Below are 22,140 nucleotides of genomic sequence, written 5' to 3' on the forward strand. Positions count from 1 at the left end.
CTAGAGTTTAAAAACAATCACCTTTTTTTAAATGCTATTGAAGTTATTGAGGGAGATAAAATTTGGTAATCGAAGTAGCGAATGAAGTTTAAAATATCTGAATCAAAAGCGGTCAGAAAGTCAAAGCGGTCGACTAAAATCTCTATCACCTTTGACCCCCATTATGACTTTCGGAGGTCAAAATAAATTGTTGCACGGATGAATGAACTGCGTAACCGACTTTGGGACCCTTCAAAACCTATGGTTTGACACGTTGGTTGTCATGATGGCCAGACATTTAACTCTATGACCTTTGACCCCCATTGAGACCTCGGTGGTCAACAAATCAACAATACGGATCTATTAACTGAAAAATCGACTTTGGCACCCTTGAAAACATATGGTTCGAAACCTGGGTGTCACGATGGCCGGACGTTTACCTCTACGGCCTTTGACCTCCGTATTAACCTTGGAGGTCAATTAGTGAATAATACGGGTATTTGGACAATATCAATGACTTGGGTGCCCTATAAAATCCATGGATCGACACCTTTGTTGGTATGCTATTCTTTTTGCCACCCTTATGACCTTGACGGTGACCTTACTGGGTCAACGGTTGAATTTTCGTAAATTTAAGTGTTTTTTTTTCGGGTTTCTTGTGTCCGAAAACCCAAGAATTGACATTTTTGGTCAATGATATTTAGACATTTTTCAATCTCGATTTTTTACATTAAAACCACATAAGGCAAATTAAAATTTTTGGTTTGGACCCACATTGCGAGGTCAAAAGGTCAAAATTGTAAAATTTTCCTTAAACTCAACAAAACTTAGGACCTTTCCCCATAAGTGTGCCAATTTTGATGAATATTGCTCGATGCAAAGTTACTAAAATTACGGGTTAAAAATGACACACGACCGTTGGGACAGTCTTAATATTCATTTTCTAGGAATGTCACCGTTAGGTTAATCTACTAGTAATAAGGAATATTTCAAAAATAATTTTGCCTTTTTATGGACCCCTCCCTTCATCCTTTGTGAGATATCGTGGGATTTTGCCTTCTTTCTAATCTCCCGTAGGATTTTTCAAAATACGTATTTTCAGTGTAAATACGTTAATCTAGGCTTCATTGTACTGGGCTTATAAATAAAACGATTTGTTTAATTATTTTTATTGAAGATTACCGAGATCGCAATAAACTGGTTTTTGCGGAAAAAATTACGAGATACTTGCCAGGACCCCTTCTTTTTACCTAGAGGGGGTGAAAAGGTATGGTCTAGGGGGAGGAAAGCCATGGTCTAGGGGGGCAAGCCAAGTTGAGACATTTTAGCATGGAAAAGATGAATGAAGAACATTATAACAGCGCTTTATTAGTTTATGAGATCATTTCCTTGAAAAAATAGTTTTATTTCAGTTACTTAACTTATACTAATACATATCATTTTTCGTTGGTTTGAAGAAAATTTGTTGAATACTTTCGTTCCAATTCAGTACTGATTTTGCTTAAAGAATTTTGCGATTTTTGCTTCTAGGGGGACAGCTGCTCCCCCTGGCCTTCGCTGGGTACGCCCATGTTTACATATGACATTCTTAATCAATTTATTTAATACGATCGCTTCTAGCTTTATCTTGATTTATTTAGCTTCTTGCGCACAGTCAAGGCTATAAAATGCCTTAGTTCATCGTAAAAATATATTTATTAAGTGTATAATCATTTTGCGTGCCCAATATCGTCACTTTTCGGCGACTTTGCAGCGAATGAGCGTTAAAATATCTCAAGCGCACATACGGAATATCGTCTGCAGTCCCAACCGTGACGTCACGCTCCCTCATCCCACTCACTTCCCCGCCGTGCGATGTTGGCCACAGCGTTCCGCCCGAATGGCACGTCTACTTACTTAAATGGTCTAAGAAACGGTGGCGGTATGAGGAAAATGGGAGGTGTGATTAACTGTGGTCACCAATATCCGTTTGCAAAGCTCTGAAAGTATTGGAGATATTTAAGATTAAATCTAACTTAATTGTATCAACCATGCCGGAAATAAAAGTGACTCCATTGGGTATATATTCTTATCTGACAACTCATTTCAGTATCGGTAGACATTGCGCTTGTTGTTTTGATCTACACAATAAATATTATTTCTCGTGGTTTGTCTGCAGGAGCCGGACAAGATGTAGGACGGAGTTGTATTTTAATATCTATGGGAGGAAAAAATATAATGTTGGATTGTGGTATGCATATGGGCTACAATGATGAGGTAACGTGTCCTTATTTCTTGTGAACGTTTGTTATATATGTTGGGCAGCTTATACTATCGTAGTCTCATTATTTCCACAGAGGAGGTTTCCCGATTTTACCTACATTGCTCCAGAAGGACCAGTTACTAGTTATTTAGACTGCGTGATTATATCTCATTTTCATTTGGACCATTGTGGAGCTCTACCATACTTAACGGAAATGATAGGGTATACTGGTCCTATCTACATGACCCATCCTACTAAGGCCATAGCACCCATATTACTTGTACGTTCCCCAGTTTTGATATATTTTCTATATTTTTTCTGCATTAATCTAAATTTAAAGTAAACTTATACTGTGCGTCTTATATACAGGAAGACATGAGGAAAGTAATGGTTGAAAGGAAAGGAGAGAGTAATGTGTTTACGTCTCAAATGATTAAAGATTGCATGAAGAAAGTCATTGCCGTTACCCTCCATCAAACAGTAATGGTTGACAATGAGCTTGAGATCAAGGCGTACTATGCTGGCCATGTTTTGGGAGCTGCTATGTTTCGTATCCGTGTGGGATCTCAATCTCTAGTGTATACGGTAAGTTGAAAGCTGATGTTGTGTGCTTATCTTCTCTTTCATCAAACGTTGATGGTGTAAAATTAGTGTTTGACGTCATTCCTGCACGAATTTACCATAGCAGGCAATCACAGCTACACAACATTAATACCACTTAGTGTTTTGTCGGAAATAGGATATTACCATTACCTATAGTATATTTATCTAGACAACTGGTGTCACTGCTTATTAGATTCCAGTGAATAAAGCAAATTTTTCTTAATTATTTATTAATGGTTTATTAAGATATTAACAATGGGAAAATTAAAAACCATGTCCCAATGTGATTGAAAGTACATAATTATCTGCAGTGGCATAACTAAAGGCCATTTTACACGGGGAACGGAATTGCGTAGGTTAGAGCTGCATTAATTTCTAAAATGGTGTGGAATTGCGCGAATGCATGAATGAAATTAGAACAGGGGCTATTTTGCCATCTCGCATCCATGGATGTGTTCTAGCAATTCACTGCTTTACACGATGCAATTTTGATTGCACCTTCACACGTACGTCAGATTGTGCAATTCCGTGTACCGTGTAAAACGGCCTTAAGAATATGCTTTGAGGGGGATGAGTGGGGTTAGTGGGGCTAACTCCGAGGAAACGGGGAGTTCTGGAAATATTTAAAAAAATAACATGCCTGAAAATACATTTTACATCATTTTGGCACTTGAAATTTGACTAAGCAGATGCAGTTATTATACATCAAATCCAGACAATATTTTTCAATATTTTTTTTTTCTCCGAGGAAGGGAGGATACATCCCCTTATTCCCCCCCCCCCCATCCCCCTCCCCCATAGTTACGCCAATGATTATAGGTTCAACTCATAACTCCTCACAAATCTCTGTTATGAAGATAATGTAAGGCTCAATCCTTGATAACTATACCTAGGGTGTAGAATGAGAATATGAGTGGGAATGTGTTATGCTTAAGTGGATGCATGTGTTAAATAAATACAGAAATTCTCTTGCAGTTTTCACAACGCAAAATCAAATGTAAATCTTTTGTTTTGCTGGAACTAAGTGACCTTATATGGATGTGGTTTCATTTTGAGTCTGGCTCACCCCACTCCAGCCAATTGTCATTTACTTTATGCAGATGTGTTGTTTACTTTTAACGCCTTAAAGTGCCTTCCCTTGAGGCTTGGCCTGGAAGACATTATGTTATTGAAATCTCAAGTAGGGCGGTGTTTCTGAATTTTCTAGGGAGATTACAACATGACTCCTGATAGGCATTTGGGTGCTGCCTGGATAGACAAGTGTCATCCTGACCTTCTAATCTCGGAGTCTACTTACGCCACCACAATACGTGATTCAAAGCGGTGCAGGTATGTCGAAAATGTCCAAAAATCATGCTGTTGTTTCAAGAAAGTTAAGTCTCCATCTTAATTTTCAGACTCTTTGCCAATTGCCAAAGTATCTTCCAATTCCATACAATAATCAATTCATGATCCTTTTTCTAGTAAATCCATCCTTGGTTTCAGCACTATATTTCCTTTATTTCAAAAGTCATTGTTTTTTTTACAAATTTTGTTTCTTAACTCAATGATTCTAAATGACCGCTTATTATTATTATGTATGTGCATTACCCTCAATCAATATAAGGGCTTCAAGTGTTGAATCATAATCCCTGTGATGCAAATATTCTCTATTTTATATTTATACATTATTTTTACATCTCCTTGAAGTCTCATAACCTAAAGAGTGTACCCACCAAACATAAAGCCAATTAATCATTGCAGAGGAAGAAAAAGGTGCAGAAATGTATGTAAACCAACCATTGATACGTCTAGCAGTGGGCGTCTTAGGTCGTGATTGTAACAGTTTGTCCTCAACATCTATATAATCAGAGGCTGACATGCATTGGATTATTGAAACTCACTCAGGCAAAATAAATGTGACAATAAGGAGCATGTGATAACTTACTAATTGACATTATGGAAAGTATCTGTTTCAGAATTATAACTAATGATTGTAAATGGTACATGAAATTGATTGATTTCTTACAATGCAGATTTCATTGCATAGATGCCATGTGATTTGGATGCCGAGAGTCACAAGAGAGGGATTATATGTATGTAGCAGCTTCAATGTAAAGATATCTGCTGTTAGTGAAATATACTTCCCTAACATGTCTTATTGTTCCTATTCGTTCATTTTTGGACATCATCAGCTGTTAATAATTGGGGGACATATGCCGGGGTTTGTCATATCGAGAAGGACGTAAAAGTTGACCTCTTAAATTGGCTGGGACATGTCTCCCCTCTATACCTCCTGGCGGTGACGCCTGTGCATTCATAGACTGTTTTCCAACTTCATGGATGAGACTGAATCTGTGTGTTATCATTTCTCAAGTATGTTATAACTTATCATTAAATATCTACTCTGTGTATTCCTTATTTTGAACAGGGAAAGGGATTTTCTCAAAAAAGTTCACGAATGTGTTGATAGAGGTGGCAAAGTCCTCATTCCCGTGTTTGCCCTGGGTAGAGCCCAAGAATTATGTATCCTTCTGGAAACTTATTGGGAGAGGATGAATCTCAAATTTCCAATTTATTTTGCTGTTGGATTGACTGAAAAGGTATATATGTACACCATTTTCATGAACAAGTCAAGTAAATAACTTTGTGATACTCTTGTGTATTTTTAATGAAGGACTTTTTCATTTTCTAGGCTAATAATTACTATAAAATGTTTATCACATGGACCAACCAGAAAATAAGAAAAACATTTGTTCACAGGAACATGTTTGACTTTAAGCATATCAAACCATTTGACAAAGCTTACATTGAAAATCCTGGAGCAATGGTTGTATTTGCAACCCCTGGAATGCTGCATGCTGGTCTCTCTCTCACCATTTTCAAACAGTGGGCACCAAATGAAAATAACATGGTTTGTTTATTTTTGGTGTTGCTACACACATTCTTACTAGTGAAAATTCATCCTTTATGGCAACACCAGTGTTGTGCCGTAGAAAAAATGTTTGGCTGATGTGGTTGATCTTTGGTTTTGAAGAGAATCTATATGTAGTTACTAATTTTAATCCTCATTTTTAGCTAAAGTAAGCCTTAAACGAACTTCTCTTTCAGGTCATCATGCCAGGATTTTGTGTAGCCGGTACAGTTGGACATAAGATTCTGAATGGAGCTAAAAAAATAGAATTAGAAAACCGACAGATTGTTGAAGTTAAAATGTCTGTCGAGGTCAGTTTATTACTTGATAACTTCCTCATTTTTTCTAGTTATTGATTTCAGTTGTGCTTTGAATTATGAAATCCATTTTTCCATTAACCTACAACATAAATATCCAATCTTTAATATGTTACAGTACATGTCATTCTCTGCTCATGCTGATGCTAAAGGTATTATGCAGCTTATCCAGTACTGTGAGCCTCGAAATGTTTTACTTGTCCATGGTGAGGCAGCAAAGATGAACTTCCTCAAGGAGAAAATTATACAGGTGAATTTGGTTGATTAAGGAGCAGAGATGTCCAATACATGTGTGTGTGTGCAGTGAACATATTATTATGCCGTAGCCAGATGCAAAAGAAAGTACCATTACGGATAAATAATCCATTTATGTGGTCAACCCAGATTGATGTGTGTGCTATGGTTGTTGCAGGTCGGGGTATTCAGAGAGAAGTCGGGATTAAGTCGAGAATCTCATCCATTGTGTTAATTGGAAGTATTCATGTTATGATGAGATATTATCAAAAGAACCGCCACTATTATTAGGTAGCTGAGGGCATCTTTGTTGTGTGAATATGGCGTTAAATTTTCTTTTGGAAATTTGAAGTCCGCTGGTTCCTTTTGTCAACTGATTTTGCTAGCAAATTAAATCAAGTTGATGTTTTGTTTTATATTTTCCTGGAGAACAAAATTTGTTTGATGTGGCAACTTAAATTTAGCTACGTATTTTTACTTTTAAGTGACTGAAATCAAGTTTACTAGCCATTGTTTTTCTGCATGTTCATCATATAAAAAGAGGAGGGTAATACGATTATTAATGAGTCTTGAAGCAATCAATTAGAAATCCATCCAGATCTTGTTTTCGTTTACGTGGTCATATTTGAAATGGCCACGTCCAAAATATCAGCCACTTACTGTCCTTTTCACGGTACTTTCTGTGGGCAGCTGTTTTGAGTGGACAAGTTTGCGATTTTTTGTAAAATGGAAAAAGAGCATTATGTGAAGGTGATTTACTCTCTGCTTTGGAAGGGAATATGGAAAAGGAAATTGAAAGCAAGTTAGATGTCATATATGGTATGCCTCTCCTTCAATTTCCATCTTTGAAGGACAGTATAACGAGTTCAAAAATGGGCTAACGTATGTTTTTAATGAGGTCCATCCAGGATGCCTAAATGTGGTCACCGTAAACGTAACCATCATTAGTCTGTGAAAATATTGTGAATAATTCACAGTTGAAGTTAAGGGAGATAGCCAGAGCATGTGGCTTGTCGTTTGTGCTGAATTTACGAAATCATTTTAGGCTTGCCGTGGTGGAATTACGACATGTATATCCATGATAAAATATTAACTGCAAATGGTAATTTCGACTCTTTTAATAGAAGTGTATAAGGATCAAGCAACATAGAATGTCAAAACTGTGGTGGTGGAGTTTTATGTGTGATAAAGTGTGGAAATTTTGCAGTTTACATTTTGTGCATGGTAGTGTATACAAACATGTGGGTATGAGAAAGGCTGTTAGCTATTGTAGGCTTGAAACGTATTTAAAAGTTTGTATTTTCAAATGTGCCATGAAATCATGGAAAGGAGAGTGAGAATGAAGACAGGGAATGTGAAGATTTTAGTCAGGGAATTTGCATTGAGAAATCTTGAAAAATACATTTGTTCTCAGGGGCTGACCAGGGGGTAAGCCATCTTTAATTATTCCCGCTTGTGTCCTATTCGCATTAATGGGCAATTGATTGGGTTGAATGAGGGAGAACTTCTGCTGACTATTTCAGTGTGGTTTGACCAGTAAAAGTGTCTATATCTTTATTTTAATGAATTTATTTATGCATGCATGTTAGCTGCATTTGTCACAATTCTTTTGAGCAACCATCACAACATGATTTTTGATATTTGCCCTGTCTCGTGTCTTGAATTCCCTTTACATCAGTTTTGGTCTTTACTTGCTCTTAGCATGTGGGCCACTATTACATAACGTTTAGCCTGCCAATCTCAACTGGTGCAAATGATACAGATAACGAGATATTACTGGGTCTTGAAAGTCTTCTGACATTTCCTGTTTTTTTCATTACATGAATTAAATATCTGTGCCTGGAATCTTCAAGCAAAGCAACGCAATGCAAAGTCATTTTTCAGGTTGAATTTACTGGCTATGTAGCTGTGTATGTATATCACTGATGTATTTATTTCAAATTATTTCATAATTTTTTAGGAATTTGGTATAGATTGCTACAACCCAGCAAATGGAGAAACTTGTTTGATCAATACAGTGCCAGATATTCCTGTGGATGTCTCATTATCTTTGTTGAAGGAAGAGGCAGTAATCTATAACCGTCTGCCTCCAGATCCCAAACGCCAAAGGCTAATCCATGGAGTGCTTGTCATGAAAGAGAACGTGAGTGTGGTGATATATGTAGTTGGCTATATTCAGAGTTGCCAGGTTCATGAAATCCCCAATGTTTAGTAGAATTTCAGTTCATCATGCAGGGAGGAATGTCTGCAATATTGTGAATGTCCATCTTATTTTTCAAATTAAAATTTGTCACGGAGTACATATTTTTATTTTAATGGTAGAATATGCATGTGCTTTCAAAATTTAATACCATATTGCATGCTTCATAAAACCATACTTTTTCATGAAATGGACTTTACATTTAATTTTTTTATGTTGAAAGTTTCAGTCATTATTCATTAAAATGAAATGGCTGAAAATGAGTTGGTCTCAATCTTTCTGAAATCCACAAGAATTTTTGCCTCATTTTAAACTTGAGGTCTAGGAATGTTGCAGTTAATAGTATTCTATTTAGAAAAAATTGTTGTGCTTCAGATCCTTGTATGAGTTCGCAACATTTCGGCCTTGGGCAAATTTGATTGAGTACCAAGTCCTTTTTCAGCCCACTGATGTCGTATTTGTGTAATATAATAAATAAAACATAAGTAAAGAGTTGATTGCATTTAACTTACATACACATGCCAGCCTTATACAGTGAAACCTCCATACAATGACTTTTTTGGGACTGAAAAACCACGACTTCACTGTGGGGGGTTTTGCTGTCCAGATGTGATGTGCGTCTTTGCAGGGGCAAGTCGAGTGTCTTTCTACCTCTAGTGTAGGGTTTACTCCTACATTATTACTGAACCCTTTAGTACTTAAATAAAAAGTGTTTATGCATGGCATTTCAGTTTTTTTCAGCATACTAACATAGCTCAAAAATGTATACGATAAAAATGGAGGAATGTAACTACACAATTAAAAATGAGCTTTTAATTGTTTGTTCCCTTTTTCTACAATGCCTTTTAAAGTGGCCATTCTCTCTACAATGATGTTTAATTCACCAAAACTCATGCAAATATGAATATATTATGCCATCATTATCCAGAGGAAGTAATGACATGCTGCTTAATATTTTAGTCAATGCACTTGATGGATGTAGAAAGAGCTTGCACCGAAGCTGGCATCAACAGACACCAAATCAGGTTTACGTCAACAATCACGTTAGATGATCCTGGACCTCCGAGCAGAACCGCTGAAAAGCTTCAACAATTAATATCGGGGTGAGTCACGATCGGAATATTTACCCATCCCAAAACTGAATGCGATAATATGTACATATATATTGATGGCTGAGTTCTAAAAACACGTATCTCAAAAATAGCAACTTTTCAAGAGACCAAAAAAAATGATTTATTTCTTTTACTTGCACGCTGAAATTAAAAACCAAAAGTTTATAAAACTGAAAAAGAAGCATTCATTTGCAAATAAAGAGTTGTTCTTTGCTTGTATTTTATTTTTTTTAAATGTTATAACACTTAGTTTAAAATACCAGTCTCAAACTGGGAAAATTTCAAATACATGTTGTTTGAACTTAGTCATCGATATCTTCACATGCTGCCTGATGAGTCTTTGCAAAGATCTTGGCAACAAGTTGCCTTGCCAGCCCTCAATATTAAGGCCACACTGCTAATTCTTTCGGTGAAGGTTTTGAGTCCTGGCCGAGGGGTTTTTTCAGCACTGGATGCAATGTTCTCTTGTTCCCTGTAAAACCTAATGGTCGGCAATATACATGCACTCTTTGGAAAAACTTGCCAACGGAATCGTCTCGGTAGTAAAGTAAAATATTAAAGTGATTTATAGAAATTGAAATGTTGTATTTTTATAATTTTAAAGATTTCTCAGAGGGAAATTATTGGTTCCATTTGATAGAATTCATATATGCATATGTATGTTCCTTGCAGAGAACAAATTTTCTTGTGACCATATGGTGGTTCTGAAATAACTATCAAGTGTTTGTTGTTTCAAATGTGTAATGTGCATTAGGGCATTGTCACCTTTCACTGAAAAAATTGCTTGCATGAAAATTGCTTAATCAAATTAATGGCTGTTTTTCCATTACCAACTACGTTGCTGAATATGACAAGTATGTTTTGTCACTGGTTGACAAAACATACTTGTCCTCTCTCAGTCCATTTCCAGAGTTCCATTTCATGACCATATCTATTCTTCAACCCATCCTACACTAAAATACAAGCATTAGTGCAGATAAAATATCAATTCCTCATTCTGCCTTTCAAATAATTTTTTACATTTATATTTTCCTCTTCATTTCAGAAGGTTGAAGGACTGGAGTGTCCAGCTCACTGAGGGCTCATCCATATCAGTTGAAAGTGTCCTAATTAAGGTGGAAACCACAGAGGATGACCAGAAAAATGTACTTGTGTCATGGACGAATGAGGTTAGATATGCAGACCCACTCTGTAAATGAGAGTGACATCATATGTTTGCTTAGAAGTATTTGAAAATTTTATGGATAGTTTATTGGCCTTGGTATTCATTAGCTTTTCTCCTTAACATTTTTCAGGATGAAGATTTGGGTAGTTACATATTGGACCTACTTCAAAACATGGGACGGTAAAAATGGCCTCTTTGTGTCCGTCAGAGGATATGAATAACATCCATAAGTTTTTGTGCATTTTAGTAATTGGCGTCTCGTGCTGGTCATCATTATGGTAATGGAGCTTCCAATAATTCTGTTCTTTCTCGTGTCATGTTCCAGTTTTAATTTATTGTTAATGGAGTTTTGTTATAAAGTTATTAAGTTCTTGATGTCTAGCTTGTAAATAGCAGAGTAATTGACTCCAGAGTTATATTTTCATGTACCTTATGATGAGAAAGTATTAAAATATTGTGATACTTATTTCATTACTATGTCATTACCCTATTTTTGGCACATTAGTGGTTACATTACTCCTGCTGTTTGCCAATTGTATTTGGTTAATAATAATAGCGGCCACACATCACCTTGGACATGGATGCCCATCATTCTAATTCAAGGTAAGGACAAAAACCTCATGGAGACAAAATTAGCCTTGTGTATAAGCAACGATAACCATTCCAAAACAAGGTTTAACATTTGAGAAATGTTAAAGACTTAGAAAAAACTTAAAGAAGGCCTAAGTCCAGCTGGGCTATAAAGGATAGTCCATAGTCAACTAGCATTCAGTAGTCGATGGCACAGTGGAGAACATGAAAATTCATGCTTAATCCACACTAATGTCAAGGGAAGTGGTCAATGAGGCTTTGGAAGGAACAAAAGCACTCTATTCTAATTCTATGGGGTCTGAAAGAAAAAAATGTGAAGCAAGGGAAGGAGAATACTGTCCAGTACCTACATTCAAACTAGAACCACTACTGCCTTGAGGTAACATAGACCTTTGATACATTAAATCTAAGGTAATAATTTTAAAGATTTGTTAGTGATCATTTTTAACCTTATAAATTATATTTTGCAGTCATTGATACCATCATTTTCAAAAGATTTATAATCAAGGAACTTGAAGGCTCTGATCACCATCTTGAGGGTGTTCTAAATCTACAAATGGGAAGATATCAGATGAGGTCCACAGCCTATATTAATTGGCGATAGTCTGGAGGGGCATTGCAATAGGAATTTGCCTGCATCCTCAGTTCACCAAATTAGTCAGTACATGGATACAAGTGATGGAAATCCAATCAGAAATTACATATGTAGTCTAAAAAAATTTCAAATACATACATGCTAGCCAACAGTGGATCTTTAAGGTGCATATTTAAGGAGTTGCCCACATTTCTGAATCGTCAAAATTAGGATTTGAATCCTGATCAAGGTAAGTAAATTATTTATCTTCAGTGGATTTTTTGAGCATCAATACAGGCTTTTAATGCTTCAAATTACATACATATAAATTGGGAAAGTGGCAGCTAAGTTTCAATTCCACAAAATATGAGAGGTCTGTTTTATAACAGAAAAATAGAATGGTCAAGGGTATTATACTCCTTTTACTGCCACCGGGCCGATATATCGGCCCTCGCTGGTTGAGCGAAAACTGCCAGGGGCCGATTTATTGGTTCAAATTATTTAACTTTTTTTTTGTGATTGTGGCCTTTTGAACGGCTATAATTTATGTAAACCCCCAAAATCTATCTATGGTTGGTGATAAGATATATCTTAAGAATTGGAAAAAAATCTAGGCGTATTAAATAAAATTAAGTAGCTGAAAAATGTTTAAATCTTAAATGTTGCTAATTCTGGAAAATAGCCTTGTCAGTCTTCGTACATCCCACATCCTGAAATGGGCTGGCAGTGAAAGGGTTAAGTAGTTTTTCCATTATAGTCCCTCGCTCTTAAGGAGGCCTCTTCCTTTCTCAGCGAACGCATCTCAATGTGCTCGGTTTTACTCTCAAGAATTTTTATTCTTATTTTTGCAACATTTACTTTCAAACTTTTTAGCTTTGTGAGGTTTATAGAGGTAAAATACTAACAAGTATCACCAAAAGTATGTCTTTCAATTTTGGGTCTTAATTATCTAAAAAGGTATATCCTTCCATCTATAAGACTGATAATTGTTTTTTTCATTCATTATATATTAATTTACAGCTTTTTAGGGTAATTTTCTTAAAATGGCTGTAGCACACGTGTTTGGATGTTATCCAAGGTCACCTCACTAGCGGTAGCGGGAACCAGAACGACGTCACACAGTTTTCCCAGCATTCATAATTAGCCGTCGCATTTTTGCGCGCTTGAAAATTTTCACTTTTCACTTAATTGCGTAAAATAGATATTGTCATTAAAAAATATAAAAGCGTGAAATACGTACTCCAGGAGTAATAATCTTTCGATTTAGGCAATAAAAAAATAATAGGAAACCACCCTATTGTAAGATATCAACAAAAAGAACTCACCTGGTTAGCAAAACGTCAGAGTTCAAATAAGCTGTTCTATAATCAGTGGCGGCTGGTGGTAATTTATCTAGGGTGTGCATTGGAGCAGATATGGGATGATTTAATTATATTATGTTAATCCTAATCCATGAGCATCATATTTCGTCGTAATAGAATACATAGGAAGCAAAACATTTCACTGGTACATTCTACCCTTAAAATTGCATGAATAGAAATAATATTAGCATGCTAATGAAAATAATTATTCTAAACACATCTTTACAAATGATGGTAGTTGAAATTCATTCTCCTTTCCTTCTTCTGAGCGAACTTGTCTATCACCTTGTCGTTGAAACCTTCGATTCCATCCAGGAACTTTTTTTCAATTGACAACATCGCCAAAGCAGTGAGCCTGTCCTCGTCCATCGTGCTACGTAAAAATGTTTTAACACGCTTAAGGGTTGGAAAAACACCTCTCTGCTTCACTGGCTGTCATCGGAATTGTCACCAGAATTTTCAGTAGTTTATTTGTTTCACTGAATGTGTTTTGAATGTTATTGCCAACAATGAATCCTAGTAGAGCAACGACACTAGAGACTTTCCGGAAGTCCTCGCGCATGTAAATTATTTCAAGTTTCAAAATGAGTTATACCCTATGAGGAAGTAGTGTAGAAAACGGCCATACAGATGGCTCTGTTGCAGACGGACTAGGATTCTGGGCACAGGTAGTGTAGGTGGCGGCTACACCACTACACTAACTGCGAGTCACTCACCAAAAATATGCGCGTGCGCACTCGCATCGTTTTGAGTCTGCTCCCTTCACCCATTTGAACAGCATATACCCCCCCCCCCCCCTGCTTACTTCGTCCCACCCGAGCACCCACAAGCGATCGCATAAACCGAATATGCGACGGGCGCGATGCCATAGGATCACACACTTGTAGAGCGGTGAATTCGAAAAGGAGATAGCTGTAGCGTTTGGAGGCTCATGTTTCTTATATATGTAGAGAGGATTTTTATCCCTCTCGTTACGAAGGAATAGTATTCTTTTAAAATTCATTCATCTTTGAGTGTGCACTCGCTAACATGCGTATACGCACGCCCCGCCACTGAATATAACAAGACCAATCTAGCTTTCAATCTTGTGCAAGCGCATTAGATAAATACATGGAGGATCAATTTTTAAAAATTATTAGTATCTCCAGAATTATTTAAATGATGCTTTTTTTAAATAGCCTATTGTTGCATACAAGCTTAATTTTTTTCCAAATTTCCTCTGCTCTCCCAAAGTAGCACTTGAAAAATACAAGACTTTGTCGACATCTGATTGAGCATCTTACAGCAGGATGTAGGTGTACATTCTTACAGAATTCCATCTGCTTCATGGAGAACAAATAAAACTTAATTTTTCAACACCCAGTAGAGCATCAACCTACTCAACTCCAAAATGTTGACACATTCTGCATAATTTTGGAAAATAGTCTCAGAAAAGTGTATAAATTTGGAATGATACTTGGTTCACCAAGGGAGTCCCAGAAAGTCTCTAATAAAAGTCATTAAAATGCATGAAATATGGTGCAGATGGGCCATTAAAATTCAAAGGGTCCCTTTAACATAAGAAGTTAAAATAATTGTCTTCCACACACTAATAATGAGGTGGTACTTCATTATTAGGTAAAATGCCAATGCTTAACATAACATACCATTTATAATCTAAAGTAGAAATATACATATTCAATACTAAAACATGTTAAATGCTGTACAAAACCAATATGGTTCATATTTCGGAAGACTGACTTTTACTTCTCGACTGGCTGATTACTCTTGAATGGCATTCCTTTCGGCTTGAGTTTCCCAGCTATTATCTTCTTCTTGACATCCTCCTCATCCTTAAGTTTTAGCTCATGTCTCTGCACAGCAAAATCAATTTCTTCAGAAAATTGTATTATTTTTTCCTGCAAATGAAAGAAGTCAAATGAAGTAAGTCCAAATACGCAACAGAAATGATATGAGAAATCTTAAGATTTCATGGAATACATCTCTGAGATGCAACGATGCAAACATCAATAAAACCATGGAGCTTTTCCAATGAACAATAAAATATTAAAGGATCATACTTCATGAATAACCTGAGGCAAATGTAAACGTTCAACATGAAGTCAATGCATATTGAACTACAAAAAGTAATACATATTGCACTATCATGTCTTTCATTGCCTTCTGCTCTCACAGACCTTTCTAAACTCAAGCATCCATTGCTTCTAGTCCACTGTCATTGATGAAATTTCCATCACTACCTCAAACACCCAAACCAAGGAAGGGTAAATACACTCAAATATTCTGAATTTTAGTGCTCATAGGATAATGCCACCCACAGGAACTGAAAGTGGGTCGGTCCCCTGCCTTGAATTAGAGTGGATCAAATGAACATTTATTCCTAAATAGCTCTGAAGTAAGTGCTTTAAAATGGTGGTCCTTAAAGCCCTGTTTACATTGTCACTTTGTCCACTTAAACAAGTTCCACAGGAATTAGACGAGAACTAACGAAGTCCCGTGGGATTTTATTCTTACAACAGTTCTAGGAACAATGTCCCACATTTACATTGCCGTCATCTGTTCCGTATGAGTTCATAATTTGTCAGTTCATTGAAAGGCAACACGAAAGAAACAGCTTTTTAAGCCACAGCTAGTGCTTCTAAAGTGATTCTCGAAAGCCACAGAGATTCACAAAAAAATTGCAGAATTATTGAGCAAATAACGACCTCTTCTTATTAATACCGAGGCAAGAAAATTATTCACCATAGCATGAATTTAAGACACCAAACTGATTTAAAATTGGAAGCATACAAAGCTACTTATTGATTGACTGAATAAAGCACATTTTGCGACCATATGCATAAAAGTACACTTCCTCCTGTGTCCAGCAAAAAACTTAACGGAGGTTTTGCACATTTTGAAAAACACGTTGCAATGCCTACATTGAAAATTTCTGGGATTATCAAAAGAAATTTATTTAGTGGCACCAGAGGAACAACTCCTCTCAACCCTCCACCAAATCCTGTTGAAAATATCTTCACAAATCCCAACTACGTAACACCTTTAGATAAGATGCAAACCTATGGTAAATCTCAAGAATATCCCAGACCTTTCTTCCAAACCTCTCATAATTCACAGTTGCAAAACCCCCATAATTACTGCTGACAACTCTTTCAAGTGAATATGGATACATCATGGTCACGTAGTTCACTGACCCTGAGCATTGGCATTCTTGATGATTTCTCACTGGTTCTGAGAACCCCTTCAAATCCTTGAGAAACCTCATTTGTGTCACAATTTGTCCTCTCGAAAACTTCCATTGAGATCCACAAAACCTATTTAATCTCCAAATACAAACTTTCAGAGAGCTCATGAAATAGAACGATGTTTTGTGTGCACCGCATTCTCCCTTAGGCTACAACCTTGCTGCCATGGAAAGGCTTGCGCATTCTTATGAACACTAAAGCTGCACTGGCGGGATTAATTCTCAATTACTCCCCCTACCCATGCCACGTAGGTTGAAGGGCAGAAACCAGACGAATGGTAGTCCATGTCATGGGGTCACGTAAAATCACTGTTGGAATGGAAGTGGGAAACCCTACAAAATATCTCTTCCATGAAAACATGCATACAACCAAATGAGCCACCGATACTCATTGAACGGGACCCGTCTACAAAGGCCAGGTGTCCTTCACGGCAGCGAGGTCAGCAAGGTCCATGGGTTTGTCAACATGAGAAATCCTTGCAGAAACCTATCATAATCAGCAGCAGCAATCAAGAACAAAGAAAAGAAGACCAAGACGATGGCAGCGATTAATGTAGGGACATGGAATGTAGGGGCAAAGATGACGGCGGGGAAACTAAAAAATATCAAAAATGGAAAAACGGAGGATGGATACCTCAGGATTATTAGAAGTGAGGTGAGGGATGGTGGGGTATATTGGGGTGATGGGTATAGGTTTATACATAGTGGTGGGGAGGAAAGTCATCGTGGGGTAGCTTTAGTATTAAACGGGATGATGGGTAAGTGTGTGGTAGGTATAGACCAGGAAAGTGATCGGATTCTGGTGGTGGAAATTGAGGCGCCATCCACCAACCTTTTGATGGTTCAAGTTTACATGCCCACTAGCAATCATAGGGAGGAAGAAGAAGATAAGGTGTATGAACAGCTTGAGGAAATAATTAAACAAACTCCAGGCAAGAAAAATCTCATAATAATGGGGGTTTAGAATGCCTCAATGGGGGAAGGGAGGGATGGAAACGAAGTATGAGGATTTGGATTATGGATGCAGAATGACAGGAGAGAGAAAACAGCAGAAATTTGTAGGGGAAACAAGTTATTCATCACAAACACATGGTTCAATCATCATAAAGTGCAAAGGCATGTCGTAGAAACAGTGGCGCAGCGAGGGGGGGGGGGTTTGGGGCTTAAACCCCCTCCCCAGAGCTTAGAGAAATGCTTAAGTTTAATCCATTTTACTTGATTGGATTGATACTACTAAAAGTATAGTGTAAGCATTAATAAAATATCCCTCAGAAAGCCGTAAAACTCACCATTTTGAACCATTTATCTTAAAATTCCACAATTATTGATCTCGCACCTACCACTTATCCTGGTGGGTATTCCATACCCCCACACACCCCGGTATTAGTTGCACCTTAACCCCCCCGCTAGCCTTAATTCGTGGCTGCGCCCCTGCATAGAAAAGCCAAGGAGATATGGGGAGATATCATATAGACTACATGTCATGGTAAGAAAGAGTTCAGACAGAAGCTCTGAAGAGGACTACAACGAGAGAATATCAGGAATTAGTAGAAAAGAGTATCCAAGAGATAGAAAATACACACATTGTAGAAGAAGGGTGGGAAAAATGGAATAGTCAAAGTGGTGGAGAAGTCAATTGGCTACGTTGACAGTCGAAGGAAAAAATATGCCTTGGATAACAAAGGAAATGATAAAAGAAATGGAGGAAGTGGAGGGGGCACAGAGCAGAGCAGAAGGATGTATTTAAAGGCAATAATTAATAATTGATTACAGCGTGAAAATAAGAGGGCAAGAGAGGAGTGGTGGAGAAGACAGCGTGAGGAAATGGAAAAGTTTCAGAAGGAAGGAGGGGTAGGCTCTTTAGTTGCCACGTTTATGTCACTGTTGAGCTACAAAAGAGGGCAAGCCATGTCAAAAATTGAGACTTAAGATGGGAGGATGCTAACCAAAGGGAGATGACATACAGAATACGTGGAGAATCTGTATGGCAGAGGAAACAGGCCAGAGAGATTGAAATCCACTATCACCAGTGCTTTTTAACATGTGCACTGAGGAGATGGTTAGACAGGTGCCGGATGAGTTGGAAGCTGGAGTAAAAGTCGGAGGAATGATGTTTAAATCAGTGAGGTTCGCAGATGATCAGGCATTGATTAGCCAGCCACAGAAAGGTCTGCAGGCTCTAGTGCATGTGTAGGACATACATCTTGAGGAGTATGGCATGAGGATTAATCACAATAAGACCATAGTTATATGTTTTTTTTTAATCTATCGAAAGCAAGGAATGTGAGACTGTAGATAAGGGTAGGGGGGGAAAAACTTGAGCAGATCTCCGATTCTGATTCATAGTCATCGACATCCTTCATCACACCTAAACCTCTACATAATAATTATCGGTCTAAATCAAGTCCTAAATAGAATAAAATGAAATAATTCGCACGTGGGAACAAGAAATTAATGTTATCTAAAGAAATTTGGTGCTCATCTATATTAAATATATGTATTCACCGCGATTTCTCGTTGTTTTTGAAGCCTGGCCTTCAGTCTGGGACCGATAGGAGTTGGGCGTCCATCCAAATAAGTAAAGTCTGGCCCATTTGTCAAGGGTCCATAAGCGTTAGGGTTTCTTGGTAGGCCTTTCCTGAAAATGATTATTAAAAGTACTGATATGAAACTAAACAGCCAGCTTATAACGTCCTGAGAAACTATCAAAACAAACACAGGAGAGTACAATGAAGTAAAAAGTCACCGTGATCCATAAAAATTCGTAATTCACAAATAAAATGTGCAAATACCTTTCCCTCCACTTCATATCCAACATCATACGGGTTGAAGTGCAAACATTTCTCGAGGGAGCAACGATGAAACCTGTAGAGACCACGAATAAACATTATTCGCTTAAGGCTGAATAGTGATAATAATCAGAGAAATCAGGTAATCTTGCGGTACTTACGGAAGCAATTCATAGTTTTATTTTATAATAAATACAGGTAATGCCTGATAAATAGCGGCCCCAGCGTGCTTATGGGCCAAATTCCTTGCCGTTTAAACAACTCGAACGGATGGACCGAAGAGCTTGGAAGAACTGAACAATGGAAGGTGCAGTTTGGAAAATAATATCAATGAAGGCATCCGAATTACAGATAACTACATAAAAATAAACCTCCGAAAACTCAGACGGACCACTAGAATGAAGTTAAGTCTCAATCCTACCGCCGATTCAAAACGAGCAACATACGAACACCTCTTCCGCCATCGATGAGGATACCGGGAATAGCCGACTAATCAAATACCGGCCTACAGGCCCCCTTCGATGCACGTCCCTGTGGCGCAGTGGATAGCGCGTTGGACTTCTAATCCAAAGGTCCCGGGTTCGAATCCCGGCAGGGATGAACTTTTTTATCACTGACTTTTTTACTTTTATCGCTAAAACATTTTCAGTCCTAATTGATATAAATTTTTTCGTGCTAGCTAAAAGCAATCGGTAAATAGCACTTAGCAATGTAAGAGTAAAAATAATCTTTTTCTTGCTGTTGTGTTTTATGATGCGTACAGTATTTTGTGGCAGATGGTAAAAATACATTGGAGACAATAATAACGGAAAGGCTGTATATAAAATTCTCACTGAGTCTTGTGTTATCTCAATTAAAAACTGCTTAACTGGAGGATATCATCTGAGGTGCATGGTAATGTATCCTAGTAATGGTGTTTATTGTTACGTGTGATGAAGTGCTCCATCGAATTAAATATTTGAAAACTATACACATTGAATCCTATCCGAATACAACCCGAGTGATTTTTCTGCACTGATCCATTGCATCAACTCTCTAGAATTCTCCTCTGAAAGAGGGATTGTACACTGCTTGATGTGGCCACTACCAGCAAGAATTCATAGAATTCTTACCATTCTATAGAAAATCAGGTATTGCCTGTGCAAGGCTCATCCTAACCACTGATTGCCAGCCACCTCTCAATTCAAGGATTTTTTTAGCTGGGGGCATGCAAAGGATTCATCTGGGCTCTGAACCTAGGACCCTTAAATGTCACAGCCAAGCACTACACTACTCCATTTAACTGCTACAGAAAGTTCTTCCAGGTAAATTGACCTATATGACTTTTACGAATGAAAGGAAAGGATTTTACCACACTAAAGGTCGGCACATCCTAAGTAGAGGCCAACAAAGTAGCTGACTGGACCTCACATAAGTGAGCAGAGACTTTTTATTAAGGCTAATCTAAATTTGCTCACCCAAACAAGGCTGCCTCGGTTATCTGGGAAACTTCTTTTATACAGGGTGATGGCCACTGCAATATGAATTTCGAGGAGGTGGAGGATATCATCTGATATATCAGGTAACACAGAGTGAAACTATAGGACATCTGAACTTGAAAATTTATTTACACCAAGGACGAAATTTGCCACTAGAAACCATTTTGCCTGGCCGTTATTCGAGACCAGATCTCATGATAACTGGCCAGGTATGCCTCCAGTGAAAACACCAAGTCCGGCAATTTCCACAGCTTGAGAATTTCAAACAAAAAATTTCCCTCATTATAACATCATCAGTTACATATTTTTAACATGCACGTAAGTTAAGATGGAGGGGAGTTGGAGGTGGAAGAAGAGCTGAAGGCGCTGGTCATTTGAGGAGAGGAAGGTCAGACACTGGGACATTCATCACTTTGAAAATGCCAGCAGAGTAGGTGGACCCAGTGATGGATAACAATTATGCAGAGCATTGATTTTCTGTCCTGATGGATGAGAAAGCCCAAACAGATAATCAAAGGGGACAGAAAATCCATTCCTGATCATTTTCATTCCAATTTGTACTTCAGTCTCTGAGCCATGCTCTCTCCACATATTTTGATCCCATTCCGATGAAAAACTAGCAAGGGTGGGAAATGAAAAGGGTAGAGAAAGGATGCATAATCGGGAAGTGAGTAGGAAGCAGGCCAAGCAAGTGAAAGGATGAAAATCCAGCTAAATTCATTGCCGCCACACTCTACATTCACACAAAGGTTCAAGAGGAGTGTCTCTTCATGATAATCGAAGGCATACTAGGGCTAATCAAATCCCTGAGAACATGCCTGAGGAGCTTTTCCAGATCTAGTTATTTTCTCATGTTTTCGCCACCAAGACGTGCACTAGGTGATGATAAGTGGTCATGCAGTTGAACACTTCCACAATACAAAAAACAAATTGTTTCTAATTTATCAATGGTTGAAAAATGAAATATTTTACAATTGTTGAATGATATTAAATGAAATTTTATAAATAAAAGTTAAACACAGTTGGATTGCCCTCTACATATATCTTAGTACACTGGAGAGACCTACTGTATTTGCGTTTGAGAGGAGTTTCCTAATCTAAACATCTACATGCATCATGCTTTTCTGTTTTCCAACTCCCTTGGCACCTTTCACTATATGATGTCACAATGTTCATGCTTTAATAAATGCTCTCATTTTATTCATGAAAATTTATCAAACATATTTTACACCCAAGTCTCCCCAATTACTTACAAATTACTGCAATTGCAATTTAATGCTTCAACTTATTTATAATTATCATGTTCATTTTTGCATTTGGGTCATCTGACAAAATTGACGCAAACTCAAAAGGTACTT

General features: G+C 37.5%; 2 protein-coding genes and 1 non-coding gene across 3 annotated transcripts; 2 read left to right on the plus strand and 1 right to left on the minus strand.

The window, feature by feature from the left end:
- Nucleotides 1–1,895: 1,895 nt before the first annotated feature.
- Nucleotides 1,896–11,211, plus strand: LOC124163814 (integrator complex subunit 11). The gene is made up of 13 exons (XM_046540908.1): nt 1,896–2,037; nt 2,138–2,235; nt 2,316–2,501; nt 2,591–2,806; nt 4,032–4,153; nt 5,235–5,406; nt 5,499–5,717; nt 5,915–6,028; nt 6,153–6,284; nt 8,229–8,411; nt 9,429–9,571; nt 10,626–10,749; nt 10,876–11,211. The coding sequence occupies exons 1-13, from the start codon at nt 2,010–2,012 to the stop codon at nt 10,927–10,929; spliced, it is 1,791 nt and encodes a 596-aa protein (XP_046396864.1). The 5' UTR covers nt 1,896–2,009; the 3' UTR covers nt 10,930–11,211.
- A 3,692-nt stretch (nt 11,212–14,903) lies between these two features.
- Nucleotides 14,904–19,793, minus strand: LOC124164016 (39S ribosomal protein L52, mitochondrial). The gene is made up of 5 exons (XM_046541166.1): nt 19,696–19,793; nt 19,466–19,597; nt 19,308–19,380; nt 19,021–19,153; nt 14,904–15,169 (listed from the first exon to the last, which is right to left on the minus strand). The coding sequence occupies exons 2-5, from the start codon at nt 19,476–19,478 to the stop codon at nt 15,014–15,016; spliced, it is 375 nt and encodes a 124-aa protein (XP_046397122.1). The 5' UTR covers nt 19,479–19,597; nt 19,696–19,793; the 3' UTR covers nt 14,904–15,013.
- Nucleotides 19,794–19,831: 38 nt separating this feature from the next.
- Trnar-ucu lies at nt 19,832–19,904 on the plus strand. Its single transcript has one exon. It is a non-coding gene; the product is annotated as a tRNA-Arg (tRNA).
- Nucleotides 19,905–22,140: the final 2,236 nt, after the last annotated feature.

The sequence above is a fragment of the Ischnura elegans genome, chromosome 8, assembly GCF_921293095.1.
Source record: "Ischnura elegans chromosome 8, ioIscEleg1.1, whole genome shotgun sequence".
Taxonomy (NCBI): Eukaryota; Metazoa; Arthropoda; class Insecta; order Odonata; family Coenagrionidae; genus Ischnura; species Ischnura elegans.

Coding starts and splice junctions, on each gene's coding strand:
- LOC124163814 (XM_046540908.1), top strand. CDS start 2,010: ATGCCGGAAATAAAAGTGACTCCATTGG. Junction 2,236..2,315: donor ATATGGGCTACAATGATGAG/GTAACGTGTCCT, acceptor TTATTTCCACAG/AGGAGGTTTCCCGATTTTAC. Junction 9,572..10,625: donor CTTCAACAATTAATATCGGG/GTGAGTCACGAT, acceptor TCTTCATTTCAG/AAGGTTGAAGGACTGGAGTG.
- LOC124164016 (XM_046541166.1), bottom strand. Junction 19,154..19,307: donor GATATGAAGTGGAGGGAAAG/GTATTTGCACAT, acceptor AATCATTTTCAG/GAAAGGCCTACCAAGAAACC. Junction 15,170..19,020: donor AAAAACAACGAGAAATCGCG/GTGAATACATAT, acceptor TTTCATTTGCAG/GAAAAAATAATACAATTTTC.